The following is a 21,758-nucleotide window of genomic DNA, read 5'->3' on the forward strand; positions in this document are numbered from 1 at the left end:
TCCCTGAGGCTATGGCAAGCAGAAATGCTGCCTTCGTAGGCAGCCACCTAAGCCCCACCTGGGCCAGGGACTTGAAGGGAGGAGATGATAGGGCATCCGGCAGCAGGGGCAGGTCCCAAGCCGGAGCCCTTGGGGTGCTAGGGTGACGCTGCCGTAAAGCCCCTCTCATAAAGAGGGACACCGACCTGTGGCGCCGTCGACCCGAACATGTCGGGCAGAAATCGCAGCCACATAAATTCAGAGTGGAGTGAGAACGTCCACTATCTAGAAGGGACTGTTGTCTAAGCAACAACATACATGCTGTCCCCAAGGAACACGCACATTCTTGCCCCCCAGTTGGGGTAGAAAGTGCGTGAGTGCAAGCTGCACAGCCCGAAGCTCTAGCACGTTGACCTGGCGCGCACTCTCCTGGGCAGACCGCTGACCCTGAACGGTCCTGCCCTGCCGCACTGCACCCCACCCTGAGAGACATGCACATATGGTGATGGTCTCCTGGCGGGATGGGATGGCGCCCATGGGCACGCCCACTAGGAGATAGGCCCTGCCCCTCCAGAGTGACAGAGAGTGGAGGCAATGCTGCAACACCCTGACTTCCCTGTGCCTGTGCCACTTGGCGTCCAAGTGAAGGCTGTTCAGCCACATCTGCATGGGGCGCAACGACAGCGGGCCTAAGGGCCCAGCGGCCGAGGCAGCTGCCAGTCTGCCCAAGGGCCGGAGGAACTGAATATAAGGCACCATCTTGCCCGGCCCACGTGGAAGTAGGCATCCCTCAAGTCCACGGTTGAGAACCACTCCACCTGTGCATATGCAGTGGTCAGCATATGGAATGGCAGCACCTTCGGGAATCTGTTGATTCCTCTGAGGTCCAAGATCGGGCGAAATCCGCCGACTTTCTTGCTCACGAGAAAGTACGCCGAGTAGAACCCCCTGGGCTACGCAGAGGGTCTTACTGGCTTGATTGCGTCCTTGGACAGAAGGACGGACAACTCTTGGGACAGAGCTAGGGCCCCTGCCGGATCGCTGACGACTGTCAATTAGACCCAGCCGAAGGCTAGGGGCCGGAGCTGCGGTCCGTACCCCTGGGTTAAGGTGAAAACCACCCAAGGGACGGAAGTACAGACCGCCCAGTAACTGAGCTGCTGCTGGGAAAGCAGCCGACGACCGCCCCTGTGTTTTCAGGGCCCAGCCCCCCGGCCCCTGGAGCCTCTTGGGGGGCGCCGGTAAGGCTCTGGGGCACGAGGCCGCCTGGAAGGCAGGCGACCTGGGGCACGAAGGTCATTGGGTCGCGCCGCTAAGACCTCTGCAGACCACCCGCTGTAATCCGGCGGCTGAGTGCGGCTGCTAGAGCGGCCCCTGGGCCTGCTGGGTGTGGGCACAGGTCTGCGAAGACCCGAGAGCTGCTGCCTGGTCTGCCTAGCTTGCGCGGCACGCTCCAGTGCCTCCAGGGCAGCTGACCTAAACAGCTCCCCTGGCTCGACTGGTACGCTACGGAGGACTCTCCTACATGCCTCCGTTAGTGGTGACTGGGCCAGCGAAACCTGGCCACGAGTCTACCAGCGACAAGGCGTCCTCATACAGAGGTGAGTCAACCGAAGGAGGTGCGTCAGCCGAAGGAGGTGCGTCAGCCGAAGGAGGTGCGCCAACCGAAGGAGGTGTCCTTCTATTGGGGGGAGCACACATAGCCATCGCTCCCTCAAGTCGCCGGGAACGGCCGAATTGATCTGGAGGAGAATGTGACAAGGAGAGGCGTCTGTTGGCTGCTGCCAGACGTTCCACCTCAGTGATTCTAGCCACTCTGAGCGCCCTGAGGCATGCAGCTACAGCTCATGCAGGCGTTTACCGTGAGAACCTCCCCCAGATGCTCACATTTCGTCCCCACTGACCGCCAGAGGCGGCCGAGGCAGGAGGGGCAGCGGTCGTGGCCCTCCTCGGGCTCAAAAGAAGCCATACAGGCGCTACATGAATGAGCGATTGTGTAGGTAGCCAGATGCAGCGTAGCCGGGAGCGGGTGCGGGAACACAGCCTTCACCAGCTACCTGCTTAATGGAAAGAGTAGAGCGTTGCTGCTACTCGCCGAACAGAAAGAGGGATGTAATTACACCCACGTTACCGGCAGAGGGAGCGGGAGCAAGAGCACTGCCTTCACCTGGCTGGATTAATAAACACGGCAGTTCAGCGTCTACCAGGAGCGGGGGCGAGAACACTGCCGGCTGAGTTAGAGACGAATGCCAGATGCAGCATAACCGGGAGCGGGTGCGGAAACACAGCCTTCACCAGCTACCTGCTTAACGGAAAAACAGGGCAGTTCCGCGTCTACCAGGAGCAGGGGCGAGAACACTACCTTCACTGGTTGAGTTAGAGACGAATGCCAGATGCAGCGTAACCGGGAGCGGGTGCGGGAACACAGCCTTCACCAGCTACCTGCTTAACAGAAAAACAAGGCAGTTCAGCATCTACCAGGAGCGGGGGCGAGAACTGCCTTCACTGGTTGAGTTAGAGACGAATGCCAGATGCAGCGTAACCGGGAGCGGGTGCGGGAACACAGCCTTCACCGACTACCTGCTTAACGGAAAAAACGAGGCAGTTTAGCGTCTACCAGGAGCGGGGGCGAGAACTGCCTTCACTGGTTGAGTTAGAGACAAATGCCAGATGCAGCGTAACCGGGAGCGGTTGCGGGAACACAGCCTTCACCGGCTACCTGCTTAACGGAAAAGCTAGGCAGTTCAGCGTCTACCAGGAGCGGGGGCGAGAACACTGCCTTCACTGGTTGAGTTAGAGACGACTGCCAGATGCAGCGTAACCGGGAGCGGGTGCGGGAACACAGCCTTCACCAGCTAACTGCTGAACGGGAAGAGTAGAGCGGTGCTACTACTCACCGAACAGAAAAAGGGATGTAGCTACATCCGCATTACCGGTAGAGGGAGCGGGAGCGAGAGCACTGCCTTCACCTAGCTGGGTAAAATAAAGAAGCTTAACAGTACACGCAAGACGTTAGCCGAGCAGCTGCTGCTAACGATCAAGCGAGATCAAGTCAAATAACACACATGTTTAAGACCAGATAACTAGCTTCTAAAGAAGAGAACAGCACAGAGCCGTAGTTACAGCAGTAACCATGGCCAGTGCTCACACGGCATATAACCGTAGTTACAGTAGTACATATGGCCAGTACTTACACGGCTTAGAACCATAGTTACAGTCGTAACTATGGCCAGAACTTACACAGCATAGAGCCGTAGTTACAGTAGTAACTCTGGCCAGTACTTGCACGGCTTGGAACCGTAGTTACAGTAGTAACTATGGCCAGTACTTACATGGCTTTGAAAACCGTAGTTACAGTAGTAACTATGGACCAGGTACTTACACATCATAGAGCCGTAGTTACGGTATTGACTATGGCCAGTACTTGCATGGCTTGGAACCGTAGTTACAGTAGTAACTATGGCCAGTACTTACACAGCATAGAGCCGTAGTTACGGTATTGACTATGGCCAGTACTTACACGGCTTGGAACCGTAGTTACAGTAGTAATTATGGCCAGTACTTAAGGCTTAGAACCTTAGTTACAGTAGTAACTGTGGTCGGTGCCTAAAAGTGTCAGCCAAACGGCTGCCCACTAGATAATATAATTATTGGGAGGATGAAATCCTCCTTAATGGCCACACATGCAGAGCACACAGCACACACAGTGAAGATTGTTCTCTGCATATCGTCCTAGTGCTAGGAGTCTAGTACTAGGAGCAGTAGATACAACGATATAGCGCTACTGCAACCATACCATGCGTTTACCGGGAGTGGGAGCGAGAGCACTGCCCTCACCGGCTGAGTTAAATAATGAAGCTTAACAGTACATGCAAGGTGTTAGCCAAGCGACTGCTGCTAACAATCAAGCAACCAAGTCAGAACACAATGTTAAGACCAGATAATTAGCTTCTAAGAAAGAGAACAGCCCGCATAGAACCGTAGGCCATGGTTACAGTAGTAACCGCACATGCGGAGCACACAGCACCCGCAGTGAAGATGTTCTCTGCATATCATCCTAGTGCTAGGAGTCTAGTACTAGGAGCAGTAATACAATGATCTAGCGCTACTGCAATCAAACCCTATGTTACCGGGAGCGGGAGCACTGCCCTCACCGGCTGAGTTAATTGTTAAGCTTAACAGCAAGGTGTTAGCCAAGCGGCTGCTGCTAACAATCAAGCGACCAAGTCAGAACACAAATGTTAAGACCAGATAATAGCTTCTAAGAAATAGAAAGTACTTAGGCTACCTTACTCTCTGCATCTAAACGAAAAACGGGTTTAAAATATGACACTCTGGGCTTTCCATACTAAATTGAATGAGGGACGCAGCCAAAGCTGGGACTCAAATGCTAATGATAGCTCGGGCACAACGCCACAAGCAGAACTTTCAAAAGAGCATAAGGGCAACTTTATGGGAGAGGAAGCGGGAACACTGTCGTCACCAGAAAGTCTAAGCCAAACAAAAAATAAGACAGCAATCAGGACAACTTGGCTGGGAGAGGGTGCGGGGACACAGCCATCCCCAGCAACAAGCTGACACCAACCTGTCTGTTGAGGCTCTGCACAGCGCACAGCCGGCCACAGCTCCTGGAGGACGCGTTAACGACCCGTAGCTTCGACTGTCAGTCACGAAGCTGCACGCGGCCAGCTGCTTGCAGAGCAATCCCTCAGATCAAACGTTCAAACCTGAACGCTGTAGGCTACAAAAATGTAGCCACGGTACCCTCGCGCAGCGAGAAGATGAAAGGAACAGATCCTCTGACGACACCGGCTGTTATAGCCGGTCACGTGGGTCACAGGTGCGCGCGATGGACATATCCAGTGCTTAAAGCACCGCCTCTGGTGGTCAGTAGGGACGAAATAGAACCCTTTAACACAAACACACACACACACACACACACACATTCTCTCTCACACTCAGGAGTTTGCGCTCAGTGAAAGCCCCGTAAGCCACACACACACACACACATTCTCTCTCTCACTCAGGAGTTTGCGCTCAGTGAAAGCCCCGTAAGCCAGCCATACACACACACACACAAATTTCACGACATCTTCACTGCAAGACCGTTTGAGTGTGTGTGAACGGGGTGGCGAGAGGTGAGGGGGTAGCAGCCGGAATAGACCAGTGCCATGTTTACAAACATTGTGGCGCATGAGGGCAAAGATTCGGGATCACGTGAAGTCCATTTTTTAAACAGGGCGTTTTTCATCCAATCACATCCCCAGCAACAGCCGTGGTCTCGACCATGGATGTATAATAAGACCGGTCTCGAGTACTACAACACTAGTTGGAAGATATGCTTTATTTCTTTAAAAAGTCTGGCTTTATTTGCAGAATTCTTCCGTTCTCCTTTCTGATACTTATTGTAAGTCTCATTTCTCCCCTGCTGTTTTCTAGGCGTCCCCCTCCCCGTTGGCTCAGATCGGAGGATCCCCTCGCAGCCCCTTCCAGCCTCTGCACAGCAGCCCCCTGCAGACCCCCACCCTGCAGACCCCCACCCTTTCCTCCCCACTCTCCAGCCCCAGCAGCGCCTCCGCCTCCCCTACAGGACGACCCCCCTCCTACCACAATGGACACCACAGGCCCCCCCCAGCCCCCCACAAAAGCCCCTTTCAGAGTAAGATTTACTGTATTAGAGGTCACCTATTGGGAAAAATCCACTTTTCATAAAATATTCTCTCTCTTTTTGATCCATTTCTATAAAAACCTGCCTGAAAATGAGCTGATCAGATTTTGGCCACTTTATGATGTCATAAGGATGTTTTGGCTTGTGTAACCATTAGCCAATCAGCAACCAAGGTAACCCCCCCCCCCCCTTATCACCTGAATCTCCTCCTAGAGCTCCATTGAGTTCTTTGTAACCAAATCTCTCTCAGAGGGGCGTGGGGAGGGGCTCCTTATTTTCATCTAAAGTAACAGACAGAGAATCAGCACTTTGGAAACGGCTGAAACAGAGGGGATTATGGGTAATGCTGCAATGATCTATTTGGGGTTTCAGCCAATCAGAGACAGGCTCTGTATATATCTGAGACCTGTAGTATATTGATGAGAAACAGTATGATAGGGGACCTTTAAGTGACGCTGATCTGTGCTCTCTGCTCTCTTCAGGTCCGGTCCAAGGCTCCCCTCAACCCCCCAAATACCCAGAGAGCAGCTCCGGCACCATTCGACCTGTGAGTGCACACACTCTATAAATAATTTACATACTTAGATTTAATATGAAACCATTCAATATTTGTCGGTGTGGAAATAATAATTGTAATTAACAATTTATTGATTTGAGCCAGCGTAAAAACAGAAGTGTGTATTGTTCTTGCATCTACAATTATTTGTATTATAACAATAACAATGTATTTCTATAGCACTTTTAAAGCTACTGATACAAAGTGCTCCCAAATCAAAGCCAAGCATACGCTAAGGCAGGAGAAGTGGTTAAAACGATGGATGCAAAAAGTGCAAAACACTTTTACTTGACTAGATTTCAAGAATTTAGGAATTATGCTCAATCTATGATGCAACAACTAGGGCTGCCCTCGACTAAAGACTTTTCTAGTCGACCAATAGTCGTCAATGAAGGTGATTAGTCGACTAATCGTTGCACGTTTATGATACATTATGAGTATAAATACATCTATTTTTGTATTCTTTATTTTGTCCCCAAAATGCTTTCAGTTTCAAAGGCTGATAAAGAGCGTTATTATAACAGCGTGGTACGTTGTGCTTCAAGCGTGTGTGTCTCTGTCTATGGGTCTCCATCTATGTGTGTGCGTGAGAGAGTGTGTGTGTGTCTATGTGTGTGTCTATGTGTGTGTGTGTGTGTGTGTGTGTGTGTGTGTGTGTGTGTGAGAACAAGCAGCGAAGACACACGCGGAACATTTAGTTCCAGTTTTTATTCTTCATATCTGAATATAACAACCCAATAAATACTACAGAGGAAACGGAAACACTGAAAATATAACTAACTAATCGACTAATGAAAAATTGCTCGATTAACACTTCATTAGTCGACTAGTGATGCATCGACTATTTGGGGGCAGCCCTCGCAACAACAATACGAGATATATTAATAACTGGATGTTTGTTCAGGTCCGTGCCGCCCCCCCGCCCCCGAAGCAGCACCCTCGCGGCCAGGTGAAGCGCAGAGAGGAGGTGGAAATCACTCTGGTGTGAAGGCGTCGACACCCTGGAGGTGACGGCTGTTTTTGAACCAGAGAGGACTTCTTCACGGCTCTGAACGCACTCCCAAAGGAACCCAGAGGAAACTAAAAAAACACCTGAAGGATTTTTATCTTTCATCACCTCATCAGGGTCAGTGTGCTGCGGAGGATCATTGTGCCTTTCTCTGAACTATACTCCCGTCCTTCAAAAAGAGCAGATATGATCCATTTTATTCATCCTCTCTGATCCATAATGTCCAGCTCTTCACTCCGGACGGGAATCACTTCACAGTCCTGACTAAATGTATTGATAACAGACAGAATACCTGCTGTTAAGTGTCCTGAAATATCAGTCCTGGTATCAGTTTTCAAATTCTTTGCTCATAGTAAATGATATAGTGATGACTGGCGGATAATACAATGTATTTTACCCAAACGGTAAAACCTGTTGAATGCAAGAATCACTAGAAACGGTGATTCTGCTCCACACAGGGAGGATTTACGCATCATTTATTGTCATTATGCTTTCTGGTTGCACAATGAAATGCAGTTTTAGCCCAGTTTTTTTTAGACAGAAGTGTAAAAAGCAGCAACAAAACAACAATAGTGAATTCTCTGGGCAGATTATATGCCCACCATCTCCAACATTAAACATTAAAAACCAGCGAAACACTGTTTGCACAACTTTAGTGCATCAATAATGTAAACCAAGTCGAGGCGTCGAGCAGAGAGCATATAGAACGGCTTCTACTGTAAAAATGAGATTGATATTAACTTTAAATCAAACCTTTTGTGAGAAAATGTATAATATGTTCCCAAAAGAGCTTCAGATCCTTCAGTTATATGATTGGACAGAGTGATTTATACCCCATAAAGTAATGAGAAACACAATCATTATTACGAGAAAACCTGTAAATGGAGGGCTACAAAGTCATAAACCTTCATTATTGGTGTATTTTTAATGAGGATATAAAAAGGGCAGGGCAATATTATGTTAATATTGTGATATGAGACTCAATATCCATGCATTTTTTATATATCAAATACTTTCCTGGTTTTAAAAGCTGCATTACTTCAAAGAAATGTCACCTTAAAGGTCCCATGTCATGGCCATTTCTACTGATCATAATTCCATTGTTGAGGTCGACTAGAATAGATTTACATTGTTCAATGTTCCAAACTCACATTGGTTTCTCACAGCATCTCTGTATAGAATGTGTATTCACTCTCTGTCCTACACGGCTTGTTGGAGCTCCTGCCCCCCCCCACCCCCCCCTCCCTATGAGCCCAGTGGCCGACAGCGAGACACAGCAAAACCCAGCCCGAACACACACAGACTCACAGCCTTGCCGCGTCTCGCCGTCTCAGGGAGGAGAAATCGTCGGAGCTGCAGCTGAGAAAAGATTGAGTGTGTGTGAGGAAGTCTTAACGTAACGGCTCCACGGATTGGTCCATTTGGGTTTTCACACGTCACTGTACTCAGGAAGCAAACAATGGAAAAAGAGAAATGTCCCAACGAGGCGTTCTGGGGCAGCACAGACAGGTATTTTCTGTGTTAGAGTTTTACTCGCTACAGGGTGTACTTTGAGGGTTTGTGACTCTGCAGACCGTTTACATGCAGAAAAACCTTCATAACAACAAGGGGACGGGTGATAACCGGAAAAGCATGACATGGGACCTTTAAATGTTTATTATTTGCCCCATTTAGTCATTTAAATCCACATTACAAATGATTATTCAGTTGGAAATCTAAGATATCTCTATCAAGGCATTATTAAAATATATATATTGTTCCTACTGTGAAAGCAGCGATCTTCCGTTTATATAAATATCAGGAAATATCTTTTTAAAAAGTGTATATTAAGGATTTCAACCATATCGCCCAGTTGTCTCTCACTATATCACTTCCTGTGTGGCTCTGACTCTTTTATTTCCTCAAGCTGTTTTTATAATTGGATTTCTTCTATGCAACACCTTCATCAGGACATGTTCTGAACATGAAGTTCCAACAGGAAACCAAAAGTCTCCAAACACACACACACACACACACTCGATCAAAACGGGACGAGGCTGGTCCTCTCCTGAAAAAAAAACACAACAAAGGGAAAAGTGGCAATTTTAGTTTAGATCGTTTATGTCGGTAGGGAGAATCTCCTAGAAATCAAAATCCTTTTACCTTTTTAATTCTCAAACATACGTTAGTTTCCTTTGCACCCGATGCGAGGAAAGTCCTAAAGGGAGAAGCGTAGAGCGCGCTTGTGTAGTCTAACGTTTCCTTTGTTGTAAAATAAAGATCTAGAAATGTTATTCCAGCCGGTAGAAGTTGCCGGTTGCTCGTCGAGTTGGTGACAGTTTACACTGAGGTGCCGTTTATTAAACATGCCTTTATTTTTAAGGAGGGAAACATCCTGAGCTGCTAGCTGTCCGATTTAAAAAAAAAAAAAAAAAAAAAATCTATACTGTCATAGTGAAGCACTTTTTGATGTCTTCTTATTCCTTCTCAGTATTGTGGATGTGTGTTGAATATTTTGTGTACCTGCTATATTGGTATCAATACTTTCCTTTCTTTTATCTTGCGTTATTTAGCCTTAAATAGCCGTTGTAGTGTCTTTGATTGTGATGTGTTTTTGAAATAGTTTACAGAGAGCTTGGAGATGGATATCCGTACAAATACTAGCACCGCTTATTTTTGTTTCCTGTAGAATTAGGATTAAAAATGAAAACTATTCAAACCTTTTGTTTAAGTGGAATTGGATCATAGGAAAAAGAGATATCTGTCAGCCGTGTTCTCGTTGATCTCCTTGAGATCTGAATGACATCAAACTTATTTTTGAAGTTTGCGTTCACCCTGTTGTATTGATGAAAACATAAACAGTGGTCGGACTGAAGTTAAAGTCTGGATCAGAAATTCAGCGACAAACTGCCCACACTCACAAAGGGAGCTCTGCAGAGGCTGCTGAGCGACGTATTTACACCCGTGGATGTTTAACTGTATTTATTGTGTACAAATAAATGTGAAATAAAGATAGCTTAATGAAACGGAACAAACATGTCTCTAGTTTTTCTTTCTGTGCCTGTTTTAATGCCCTTTTTATCACTTAAGATGCAAGTAAACAATGCTACCAAACAGTCAAACATGAGCTTTAAACAATAGAAATACCATTAGACTGAAAATCAAGACAATATCTTTTACAACACAAAAACAAGAAAAAAGGTAAAATAATCAGATAAAAAGACTAAAGAAAGCACTAGGAGTCATTTGTGAGCTTATTTGATTTGTTTTGACCATATAATAGATGTTTTGTATCATATTCAACACAGTCTCACGGCATTTCGTGTTATAGTCACAAAATTAATCTATTGATTCGTGTTCAACACGATTTTCACATTTTCTTCGTGTCACACAGAACGATTTTAAAAGCAATGTAAATAACAACAAATTCGAAGAAAAAAGAGAAAAAACATTATTCAGATTTCAGTGTTCTGACACAGAACAATTTTAGAAGCAATGTATTTATATTGGTAGCATGTTTCGTGCCTGCACCAAATAATAACAAATGATAAGGAAACATTTTTTTTTTTAAATATAGATTTCAGTATTCTGAGGGTCTGAGCCCCATTTATTTTATTTTCCTCGCGGACGGCAAAAAAAACTCTGACATTATACTATTTCAAATAAACGGGTTAGGCTTAGGGTAAGATATTGAGTAAGAAAATGTTTTTATGAACCACACAGCTTCCGGTCTTCCAAGACCCGACCGGACAAAAAGACGTGCTGCAGGCATGAAACATACAACCAATAGAAATACATTGCTTTTAAAATCGTTCTGTGTGACACGAAAAAAAGGGGAAAATCGTGTTGGTGAACACGAATCAATAGATTAAATTAATTTCGTGACTATAACACGAAATGCCGTGAGACTGAGTTGATATATTATACATTACACTACTCCTAGTTTATAGCCTACTATAAGCTAATTATTCTTCAAGAGAGTAGTGCCTTTTCAAGGGAACGTTTCTGGTAGTTTGTGTGCTGAAATGTCCAAACATTGATGTGTAATGACTTACTCTTACTTATCATATAACTGCAAATTCATCTCAAGGAAATGCACAGTGAAGTAAAAACTTGAAATACATCTTGAAAAAAACTATTTTCAAAGACTAAAATCATGTTATTACATAATAAACTTTGCCTGTTGAAAGCTGTCTCCACACTGACCTCTGCTGGCGGAGCAGGACAAAGGTCTTTATTTCCCCACGTGGTTTTAGAGATGCACAAAGATAAAAGTCTCCAATGGAAAACATGGCACAGCATCTGCCTTGTGTGTGTCTTTAACAAACACCTTCATAATATATCTTTCATGAACCCTGAGTGTTTTTGTGATCTGTCTTTAACAACAACAACAAAACCAGGTGAACATATGGATCAAAACTCATCAACAGTGAAAGGAAATTAGTCATGAATGAAAGTGCAGCTTCCCACTTACATTATGCTCCTATTTTATTATTTATACGTATAAAATATATCAAAATGGATACGAAAAAACGTAAAATATGTACTTCTACTGTAAACAACAGTGGTTTGAGTTGTATGTATACTAACAATTGTATGGACTATTTAAATAACTCAAATAAGCAGATACAAATACCTTGGCACACTTTATTGTAAAGATATGAGGACCACAAAACAGAAAGTCGTGTGTGTGTGTGTTTGGCCTAGCATTACTATACTTGTCTTGTGGGGACCTACATCTGTTTACACAGTCACGTGTGGGGACTCGCCTCCCTTATGGGGAATCATTAATTTTAGGGTGAAGACTTGGTTAGGTTTAGGCTAAGGTTAAGGGTTAGGCATGTGTTGGTTATGGTTAAAGTTAGGATAAGTCTCCAGGAAATGCATGTAAGTCAATGTAATATCCCCTGAAGTGGTGTGTGTGTGTGTGTGTGTGTGTGTGTGTGTGTGTGTGTGTGTGTGTGTGTGTGTGTGTGTGTGTGTGTGTGTGTGTGTGTGTGTGTGTGTGTGTGTGTGTGTGTGTGTGTGTGTGTGTGTGTGTGTGTGTGTGTGTGTGTAAAACTGTCCGATTTCTAGTTCAAGGTGCTTTTTTCTCATTTAAAAACTGCACACATAAACATCTAAAATGGTATTGTTGTTTTATTTATGTCGTTTTTCCTCCATTCAGAATATGTCTGTTTTACCTGTAATACGTTAAACACCATTGTTGTATTTTGGTAACACCGGAAGTGCAGTTCTCTATTCCGACTGGCTTCACACTGGTGTGGAAAAGATGGCTGCTTCGGCGGCAACGGCGAGTTCTTCCCCCGGTTTGTGTCCAAATTACGCCGTGATTTGCTCTTTCCTGGAGCGCTACGGAGCTCTGTTGGACTTACCGGAGCTCACCTTCCCGCAGCTGGAGAGATATCTACGGGACACATCCTCAGCTGAGGCCGGTAAGCAAGCTTCTTCTTACGGGGAGGAGGAGAATAAAACCATGCTAACGGGCTAGCAGCTACGTTAGCATGTTGTGTGTTATTGTGTGGTTTTATAACCTTCTCCTTCACTTAAATGTTTATTAACTGCGTCACAGAGCTGTTTTACGAAGTGGAACATATATCTGTGTGTATTTAAGTCTTTATTCAGTTGTGAGCATGCGGAATTAGTCGAGGTTTTCTGTCACTTTTGAGCTTTTGAAGAGGGCTTAATTTGTCTCCAGGCTGCTTTTATCTGCGTTCAAACACAACACAGGCAGTAAATGTGGGGTCGATATTAGTGTTTGAGAGCAGTTCAGATGGAGCTAATTCGTGCAACACGTCGAGGTTTTTGATAATTAATATGTGCAGATGTCATTGTGTGCAACGAACACGTAATTGTGCACTTTATTTACAGTTACATTATTTTGCCATGTAGTGGTTAGCTCAGTGTGTGTCAAGCTAACCGTCATGACGACAAGGACTTCCGGTTGAAGCTTTCAAATTAAAATATGTAAACAATGAATTAGAAAAAGTTGCACTGGATGTTTATGTATAAGTACAATGTGTAGCACTGTATACCATCCTGTTGATACTTCCACAAAATATAGACATTTTTTTCATCTTCTCAGTACACTTTCTTTAACTTATTAATTATATAATAATACATTGGATTTGTATAGCGCTTTTCCTAATGCTCAAATACGCTTTACATCAAATCAATTTGGGGCTAGGGTTAGTTATGAAAATGCTGATTAATGTGTGTGGTGTAAACCCACATTTCTTTATTAATTACAGCAATTAATTAGGATTCTGTCACTGTTATTTACTGTTGGAATGGGGCCAAATTATGCTCAAATCCACCATTTGTTCCCATGTTTTTATTTTCTTCAGTTCCAAAGCTGCTCGTTGATCTTCACGTTAAGTTGCTGAGGAAAATCGGCAAATCTGTGTCAGCGGACAGATGGGAGAAATATCTACTGAAGGTAAAATAATGACTTATATAACATCGATGTTGTTGTGGAGGATAATGTTTTTTAAATTATGTTCACACTAGAATATAAAGAGTTATGGTTTCAGATTTATTTCTTTAATTTGCTGATTTGAATATCTGTTTTTCCCGCAGGTATGTCAGGAGTTGAACCCAACGTGGGCATGGGAGCTCGAGCAGAACGGATACAAAGATCTGTCGACAGAGTGCAAGACGGGGATACTTAAAGTAAGAATGCATATAGCTTTGTTCTGTTGTACATAGAAAATGCATTTGGTACGTTGATAGGTTAGATTGAACAGTTCAAAGCTACTAGTGTTTAGCTTAGTCTCTACTATTGTACATCAATTGACGAGCCATACATAGTTGATCTTCACTTGAAGGCGTACAATATTTAAACCACAATTATTTTTCATTGTTAATTCTCTTTTCCACTCTTTTAAGTATTTGTATTTTAATGCCTGAACAAACTTCTGTGACGATGTTAAAAGATCTACCTACACGCACGGGATTATACATTTCATTTTAAAGTACCTTTTTTAAAAGTATTGTAACAAAGTGTTTCACAATCAAAGACGGATGTAAAAAGAAAAGCAGACAGAAAAAACGTTAATGTTAGTGCAGCTTTTACGAAGTGCATTGCAGAAATGTTTCCCCGAAAAACTGTAATATACTATTCTCGACTTGAATGTCAAATGTGTGTGTGGCGCAGTGGGTTGTGCGTTGGTGTTGGGGTCAGGGGGTCACAGGTTCAAACCCCACTGCAGTCAGCATGTCGTTGTGTCCCTGAGACTCTTCACCCCAAATTGCTCCTGTGGGGATCGTCCACAGTATTGAGTATGTAAGTCGCTTTGGATAAAAGCGTCTAACAAGTGACATGTCATGTAATGTAAAAATATTCATAACAAATCAAGTGTTTTGGAAATCAATACAGTATCATAAAACATAATCTAGAGATAATGCATATTCTGTAAACCCATTATAAACACCTCACTTGCAATTAGGGCTGGGCGATTTAGCCTAAAAATAAAATCGCGATTTTTTTTCTAACTAATGGACAATTTTCGATTTAAACCTCGATTTTTTCTGTTTTTTTCTAAACAAACCAGACCAAGGCTCTTTTAAGTGAACGACGGGAGCCGGCTCTCGCCCGCGAACGAGCCGTTTTTGTTGCGGAGGGATCTAGATCGGCATGAAGGCACATTATGCAATGTGCACATCATCCCGCTTATTACACATGGCCACATTCTCAACAAAGTAACGACATGACTCCCAATATTAATGGAAATGCTTTTATGGATTTAGAAAATGATTTTATTGATTTAAAAAATAGTTTTATGTATTGATTTAAATTGACATGCATCCGCTAAGAAAAGTAGTCCGTTGTTACCGTTTGAACTAACGTAGCAACGGCAGGAACGGCTTCGATAGTGTTTTTGAGGAGCTTTTTTGATTACAGATTTGAAAAACATCGTTGCTTGCTTTAAAAGTAGCACAATTCATGATGTCAAACCTTGGAAAGTATCTAGATATCCCTGCCCCTAATGCCAAAGTAAACTGGCAACTGAATATGTGTCGCCGTTTGATGTCTATGTCTGGACCGCTGCGTAAAAAGGAAGGTTTCTGCCCCATTACTTCTCTTCTTACTTCTATAAGAATAAAACACGGAGGACGGAGATTCTCCCCCTCTTCTGACAGCCCAGCAGCTGATCTCAGAGCACGCTCCCCTCTCCTGCAGGGGGGCGTGGTCAGCTGCAGCTCACAGAATCAGCCCCCTGCAAAAACAGCGCTGGAAAAAGCAAATGGAGCGAAATGAGGCATGGCTAAAATGCAGGATCTGTTTGGTATTTTGAAGGAAAAAAATATATTTATATACTTTATATAGGTCGATACAGTAGCCCCTTTTTAAAAAAAAAAAGTTTTATAGGTGTTGCTATCTGTTTTGTGTAGCGTGGTTCTACAAGCAAGTCAATGCATTCATTGGGTGGTATCAGAGAGTTACACGGGTCTGTAAATGCAATGAAAACAATTGGCCACAGCAAATCATTTATATTAAACTTTATTTACTTTATTTACTCTTGAATACTTCAGTACAAAGGATGTATTGAATAATTTAAGTGATATATGTGTACACAGAGCTGCAGATCGGGTAGTCACAGGCAATGTGGCTGAGTTTTGTGCGCGTTCTGGAAAGTGAGAGAGTAAGCTACTACGGAGTCCCTTAAAGCAAAACAAATCTGCGGAGTCTAGAAATGTTTTTAAATCGCGATTTTTCGGTTCAGCCATTTCACAAACCGTAGGAAAGTAAAAATGCAAATTAATCGTTAAAACCGAAAAAATCGCCCAGCCCTAGTTGCAATCAAATTAGGATTTAGTAACCTTGTGTTATATTCTACTTTAGCAGCAGCAGTAATAATCTTCAACGTCTTTCACTCACAGATCTGAAGAAAGTCAAAGAATTAAAAGATAATTATAAACACAACAACATGTTATTATATTAAAACATGCTGTCCCTTTCTTCCCCTCTCTCTCCAGTATCTGTGTGAGTGTCAGTTCGATGACAATGTTAAGTTCAAAACGGCCATCAACGAGGAGGACCCGGATAAGATGCGTCTGCAGCCGATCGGACGCGATAAAGACGGTCAGATGTACTGGTTCCAACTCGACCAGAGCGACAACGTGCGGCTGTACATCGAGGAGCAGGACGACCTGGACGGATCCTCCTGGAAGTGCATCGTGAAGTAAGCACAGAAAAGACTTATTGGGGAACACATACACAGCATGAAATGTGAGATCAATTCAAGTTTAGAGCAGCGGTTTCCACTCAGGGTCTACTTAGGCCACGAGATGGAAGGCTGTCACGGCTCACATTCAACAGTAAACAATACGGAGGCTAAATAAAGTTCTAATTGGTCAATTCAGAACATGTGACACGTTGTTAATCCAGTAGTACAGACCGTTGCTAAGGACTGTAATGACCGTTGCTAAGGACTGTGATGACCGTTGCTAAGGACTGTGATGACCGTTGCTAAGGAGGAAAGAGAAAGGAGAGGAGGTTCAAATAAAAGAAAATCTTAATAATGAAATGTTTCAACACAAATCATAATGTTTTGATGTCGTGTCACGTGACTTGAATTTTGAATTGAGCCGTCCCTTATAGATACTATCTCTTTACGTATTAGTGATGGGAATTTCGGCTCGTAAACGGCTCTTCATGTTACCACAGTTTACCACGGAGCCTCAGTTTCACCGCTGCGAGGCTCCGGCGCTCGCCAGCTCACGCGCGTGCTCCACTATCACCCCCCTGCCTAGGCTCGCCGGCAGTACACTTTCCGTCACAGGAACACGCTTTGCTGGCGGCGAAAATAATCCCACCAGACTCCTCTGCCCCTCCAACAGAGGGATGTCCTTTTCCTTTTTCCTTTTCGTCATTTCAAGCGATTAAAAACTCCGATCTTCTCTCGGAGTATTATGTTTTTTTGGACGCCCTCGACTCAAATGACGGAAAGACGCCCCCCTGGCGGAAACGCTGGTCGTTATGTTTAATATAAGAATATACTTATGACATATTTTAAAGAGATATATTATATGCAGTATGACTTAAATGAAGGGGTACACACTATAGACAGTAGTATACATATTGACACTATAGAAATGTAGACGGTATAAAAAGACAGAATGCATATTAAACACTATAGACAGTTTTAAAGATATCACAGTCACCATAGGTTTATGCTAATGCTCTTTATTAAAGCAGGTACTGTGTGTGTTGCTCTGTAAATATGTAAATTATTATATTTATCTTCTTCTCTTGTCTCCCCGCAGAGACAGAAACGACCTGGCGGAGGTTGTTGCTCTTCTGAAAACACAGATCGACCCAGCGCTGTTAAAAAGAGACGAGGAAATTAAAGCTGCAGCTGAAGAGGGGAAAGAGAAAACAGACGGTGAGGTTTAGACTTTAAAATAATACATTACAATACGTTAGAATGAACCATTTGTTGTTGTGTGAGGCACATTTTAATCACCAAGCTAATGCAATGTTATAGTAAGAGAAACATACTTACACAGAAAAGTATTTTGTAGGAGGAGAGGAAATCAGTTCCCACAGTATTTAGAGTTATATTAAATTAACTGCAAGCTATAACGACTAAGTTACAAGTATTAGTGTTAAGTTATACCTATAAAAGTCTGCACATTTCTTTGTTTTTCTTGATATTCATATTATTTACAAGCAGCCATTTTTGTGTTTTATTCTGTATTTACATTCCAGGTGAAGTCAAAAAGATCGAGGACTCTTCAGATGAAGATATCAAAGACAAGGCTGCCGGTCAAGTCTCACCGAAGACAGAGAATAATGAGAAAGAGACAGAGAATAATGAGAAAAGCAACAGAGAAAGACGACTTTAAATCAGAAACGTCTCTGAATGGCGTCATCGAAGAAAAGCCTGAAGCTGAGTTAAATTCAGAAAAGCCCGCCTCGGATCTCAGCATCATTACAAAAGTCCAGAATATCAAAGAGGAACCGATGGAGGTGTCGGACACGAAATCAAGCAACACGGCAACAAGTGAACCGGCCCTGAGGTGTCTTGTTTATCAGTGAAGGCAGAGAAAGGAGACGAGGCGAAGAAAACCGAGGAGATTCAACAAGCTCTGAAGAACGACCAACAGGCTAAAAAATCCCCCTGAAGAAAAGAGGGAATGAAGTTTAGCGAAGACTTTGAGAAACATAGTGGGATCATAGTTCAAAACCCGTCTGTTTCTCAGCTCAAAGAAGCTCCCAAAGCCGACTCGACTCTCGATCAGAGCAGAAAGCGCAGAGTGTAAACGATCATGTTAATGGGGAAGTTGCGTCAGCGAAAAAGCCATGTGGAAAGCGAGTCGCTAAAAGAGACGCCGCTTCCTGCTCTAATCATAAAGTGCAGGAACCATAAAAGCTACATCGCTACAAAAGACTCATGTACAGAAGACAAAGCGGTGAAGAAACTGATAAAACATTAGCGACTGGTGAGTCAGAGAAACACACGTCGAAAGAAGTTAAATCAAAAGATTTGGAGGAAAGAACAAGCCAGTGTTTGACGCATCAAAGTCAAGTAAGGCTGAGGAACCAAGACGAAGCAAACGGAAAGGAGTGAGGATAAAGAAAAGGGCGACTTGTGAAGCTAATGTTGAGAAATCGGATAAATCAGCGGAGAAGGAGTCATTAAAACATCAGACAAAGATCATGCAAAGAAATCAGCTGAATCGGAAAAGACTTCATCAACTTCGGTTGTGAAAAATACAGAGAAAGAAAGTGATAATGCGGAGAGTAAAGAAGCCACAACAAGTCTTAAAAAGGCAGAAATCGGTGACAAATCAGATTCTGTGGAGTCTCCTGTTATTAAAAAGCTTAACAAATCGTGTACACTTGGCGAAAAGCAAGATGAAGACAAGAAGCAACAGAAAAGCCTCTGAGACTGACACGAAAAAGCCTGAAGACGTGAAGAAAACTGTCCACTGTGAAGACGTTCCGATGCACGATGTCTCCAAGATAAGCGACTCCGTGAGGTGGAAGCAGTGGCCGTAAAACCCGATGTGACAAAGCCTCAGGAGGACGACAACACTGAGATTAACTCGGTTGCATTTAAGGAGAAGAAAGGGGCTCATGTCTGAAGGGAAAGATAAACGTGCAGTGAGAAGATTAACGTCCCTAAAGGAGACTGAGAGGAAGGATAAGGGAAAGATGTCTGAAGAACAGGCTAAGAAAATGGAGGCGGAGTCATCGGGAAGTAAAAAGGAATGCAGACTTGGAAAAGAGAAAGGACACGGAGATTAGAAATAAAAAGGACACACATTTGGAAAAGATGACGGAATCGGCACAGAAAAAAGGACAAAGAAATTAAAATGGACACAGATATGGAAAAGAAGAAAGGAAACTGGAAAAGCAAAAATACACCAAGTCCGAAATAAAAAGGACACAGACTTGGAAAAGGAGGAAAGGACACAGATTTGGAAAAGAGAAAGGACACAGACTTGGAAAGAAAAGGAACAGACTTGGAAAAGGAAAGACAACAGACTTGGAAAAGCAAAAGGAGGACCGACTTGGAAAGAGAAAGGACACCAGACTTAGGAAAGAGAAAGGACACAGACTTGGAAAAGCAAAAGGAGACAGACTTGGAAAAGAGAAAGGACACAGACTTAGGAAAGAGAAAGGACACAGACTTGGAAAAGCAAAAGGAAGACTTGGAAAGAGAAAGGACACAGACTTAGGAAAGAGAAAGGACACAGACTTGGAAAAGCAAAAGGAGATAGAATCCGCAAAGAAAAAAGAGACAGACTTGGAAAGGAGAAAGGACACTGACACAGACAAGAAAAAGGACACAGACTTAGGAAAGAGAAAGGATACTGACTTGGAAAAGAGAAAGGAGACAGACTTGGAAAAGAGAAAGGACACAGACTTGGAAAAGAGAAAGGACACAGACTTGGAAAAGAGAAAGGACACAGACTTGGAAAGAGAAAGGACACAGACTTGGAAAAGAGAAGGACACAGACTTGGAAAAGAGAAAGGACACAGACTTGAGAAAGGACACAGACTTGAGAAAGGACACAGACTTGGAAAAGAGAAAGGACACAGACTTGGAAAAGAGAAAGGACACAGACTTGGAAAAGAGAAAGGACACAGACAAGAGAAAGGACACTGACACAGACAAGAGAAAGGACACTGACACAGACAAGAAAAAGGACACAGACTTAGGAAAGAAAAAGGAGATAGAATCCGCAAAGAAAACGCACCCTGAAAATAAAAAGGACACCGAATTAAAGAAAAAGGAAACTGACACAGATAAGAAAAAGGACACAGACTTGGAAAAGAGAAAGGACACAGACTTGGAAAAGAGAAAGGACACAGACTTGGAAAAGAGAAAGGACACAGACTTGGAAAAGAGAAAGGACACAGACCCGGGAAAGACACCGGAAATCGAAAATAAAAAAGGCAGCGAATCAAAGAAAAAGGAGACGGACAACAAAAACAAAACAGATTCGGCAAATAAAACGGAAACCGGGAAGAAAACGGACACGGAAGCTGAAAATAAAAACGACTCGACAGAAACGGTGAAAGCCAACGACCCGAGCAAAGAACCGGATGCGGAAAAGCCGGCTGAGGAAGAAGGTAAAAGCAAAAGCGATGAAGATGAAGATGACGAGGAGGCACCGAAAAAAGAGGTGGCGAACGGCAGAGGAACTCCGGCTTCACGACGAAGATCGAACCGTCCGCGCGTCGAAGGAAAGCCGCGCTTCCGAGAGCAGAGAGGCAGGATTCAGAGTCGGATACAAACACCGGGATGTCTCTCCGAAGATCTCCAAGGATCTCAAGACCCACGACTAAAGCGGTGGAGATCCAGGAAAGAAATCTGCTCCACCGGCGGACAAGAGCGACGACGACGAAAAGGGCGAGAAAGAAAAGGACGAGGACGAAGGAGGAGAGGAGGAGGAAAGCTGTTCAGAGGAAACCGAGGAGAAGAAGCCCGAGCAGGAGGGTCAGACCAAACCTAAGGTAAGATTACTCACTGGTGTGAAATATATAAATAAGATGTTTGATTAAATACAAGGACTATACCTTTTGGTGTTGGCATGTTTAAGCCCCGAGCCTGTCTTTCAGGACTCATTCCCAGAACAAATGACTTCCCTTCTAAAAGGGGAACTTTAATAATCTTTGTTCTCAAAGCAATGATAAACCTGTGAGTTGGATGTAGAAAAGTCAGAATCAATATAGGATTTTTTTATTTTAAAGTAAATTCAGATTGAACATAGTAAAAACATTTAAATTATAGAGTCCGTCCAAAAAAATAAAACATTACTTGTAGTGAAAACCACCCTTGAATGATGGGATCGGAGACTAAAAGGAATCCAAGCTATAAGTACCCTGTATCAAGAGCCGCGTTCACACCGGACTATGGGTTCCAGAGAAACGGCAAACACACCTATTTCCACCCAAATTACCCCAGAGGGTTTTTTTTCTAAACCTCTCTAAAAAGGTCAAATTTAACTTGTTTTGCATCAATCTTTATACAGGGTACTTATTATATGTTATAGTTTGGATTCCTAAAGCTTTTATTCTACCATCCCATCATTCAAGGTTGGTTTTCACT

At 43.7% G+C, this 21,758-nt stretch overlaps 1 protein-coding gene and 1 pseudogene across 1 annotated transcript in view; both read left to right on the plus strand.

Moving 5' to 3' along the window:
• The window catches only part of LOC117553826 (F-BAR and double SH3 domains protein 2-like), a gene marked incomplete at its 5' end in the record, with an annotated part of 58,921 nt that extends 48,699 nt beyond the window's left edge, over positions 1-10,222 (plus strand). The window contains 3 exon segments of the mRNA XM_034227896.1: positions 5,419-5,638; positions 6,130-6,194; positions 7,108-10,222. Of these exon segments, the coding sequence (XP_034083787.1) occupies positions 5,419-5,638; positions 6,130-6,194; positions 7,108-7,191 (369 nt within the window).
• Positions 10,223-12,447: 2,225 nt separating this feature from the next.
• Positions 12,448-21,244, plus strand: LOC117553825 (annotated as a pseudogene).
• The last annotated feature ends 514 nt before the right edge of the window (positions 21,245-21,758 follow it).

The sequence above is a fragment of the Gymnodraco acuticeps genome, unplaced genomic scaffold (assembly GCF_902827175.1).
Source record: "Gymnodraco acuticeps unplaced genomic scaffold, fGymAcu1.1, whole genome shotgun sequence".
In the NCBI taxonomy this organism is placed as follows: domain Eukaryota; kingdom Metazoa; phylum Chordata; class Actinopteri; order Perciformes; family Bathydraconidae; genus Gymnodraco; species Gymnodraco acuticeps.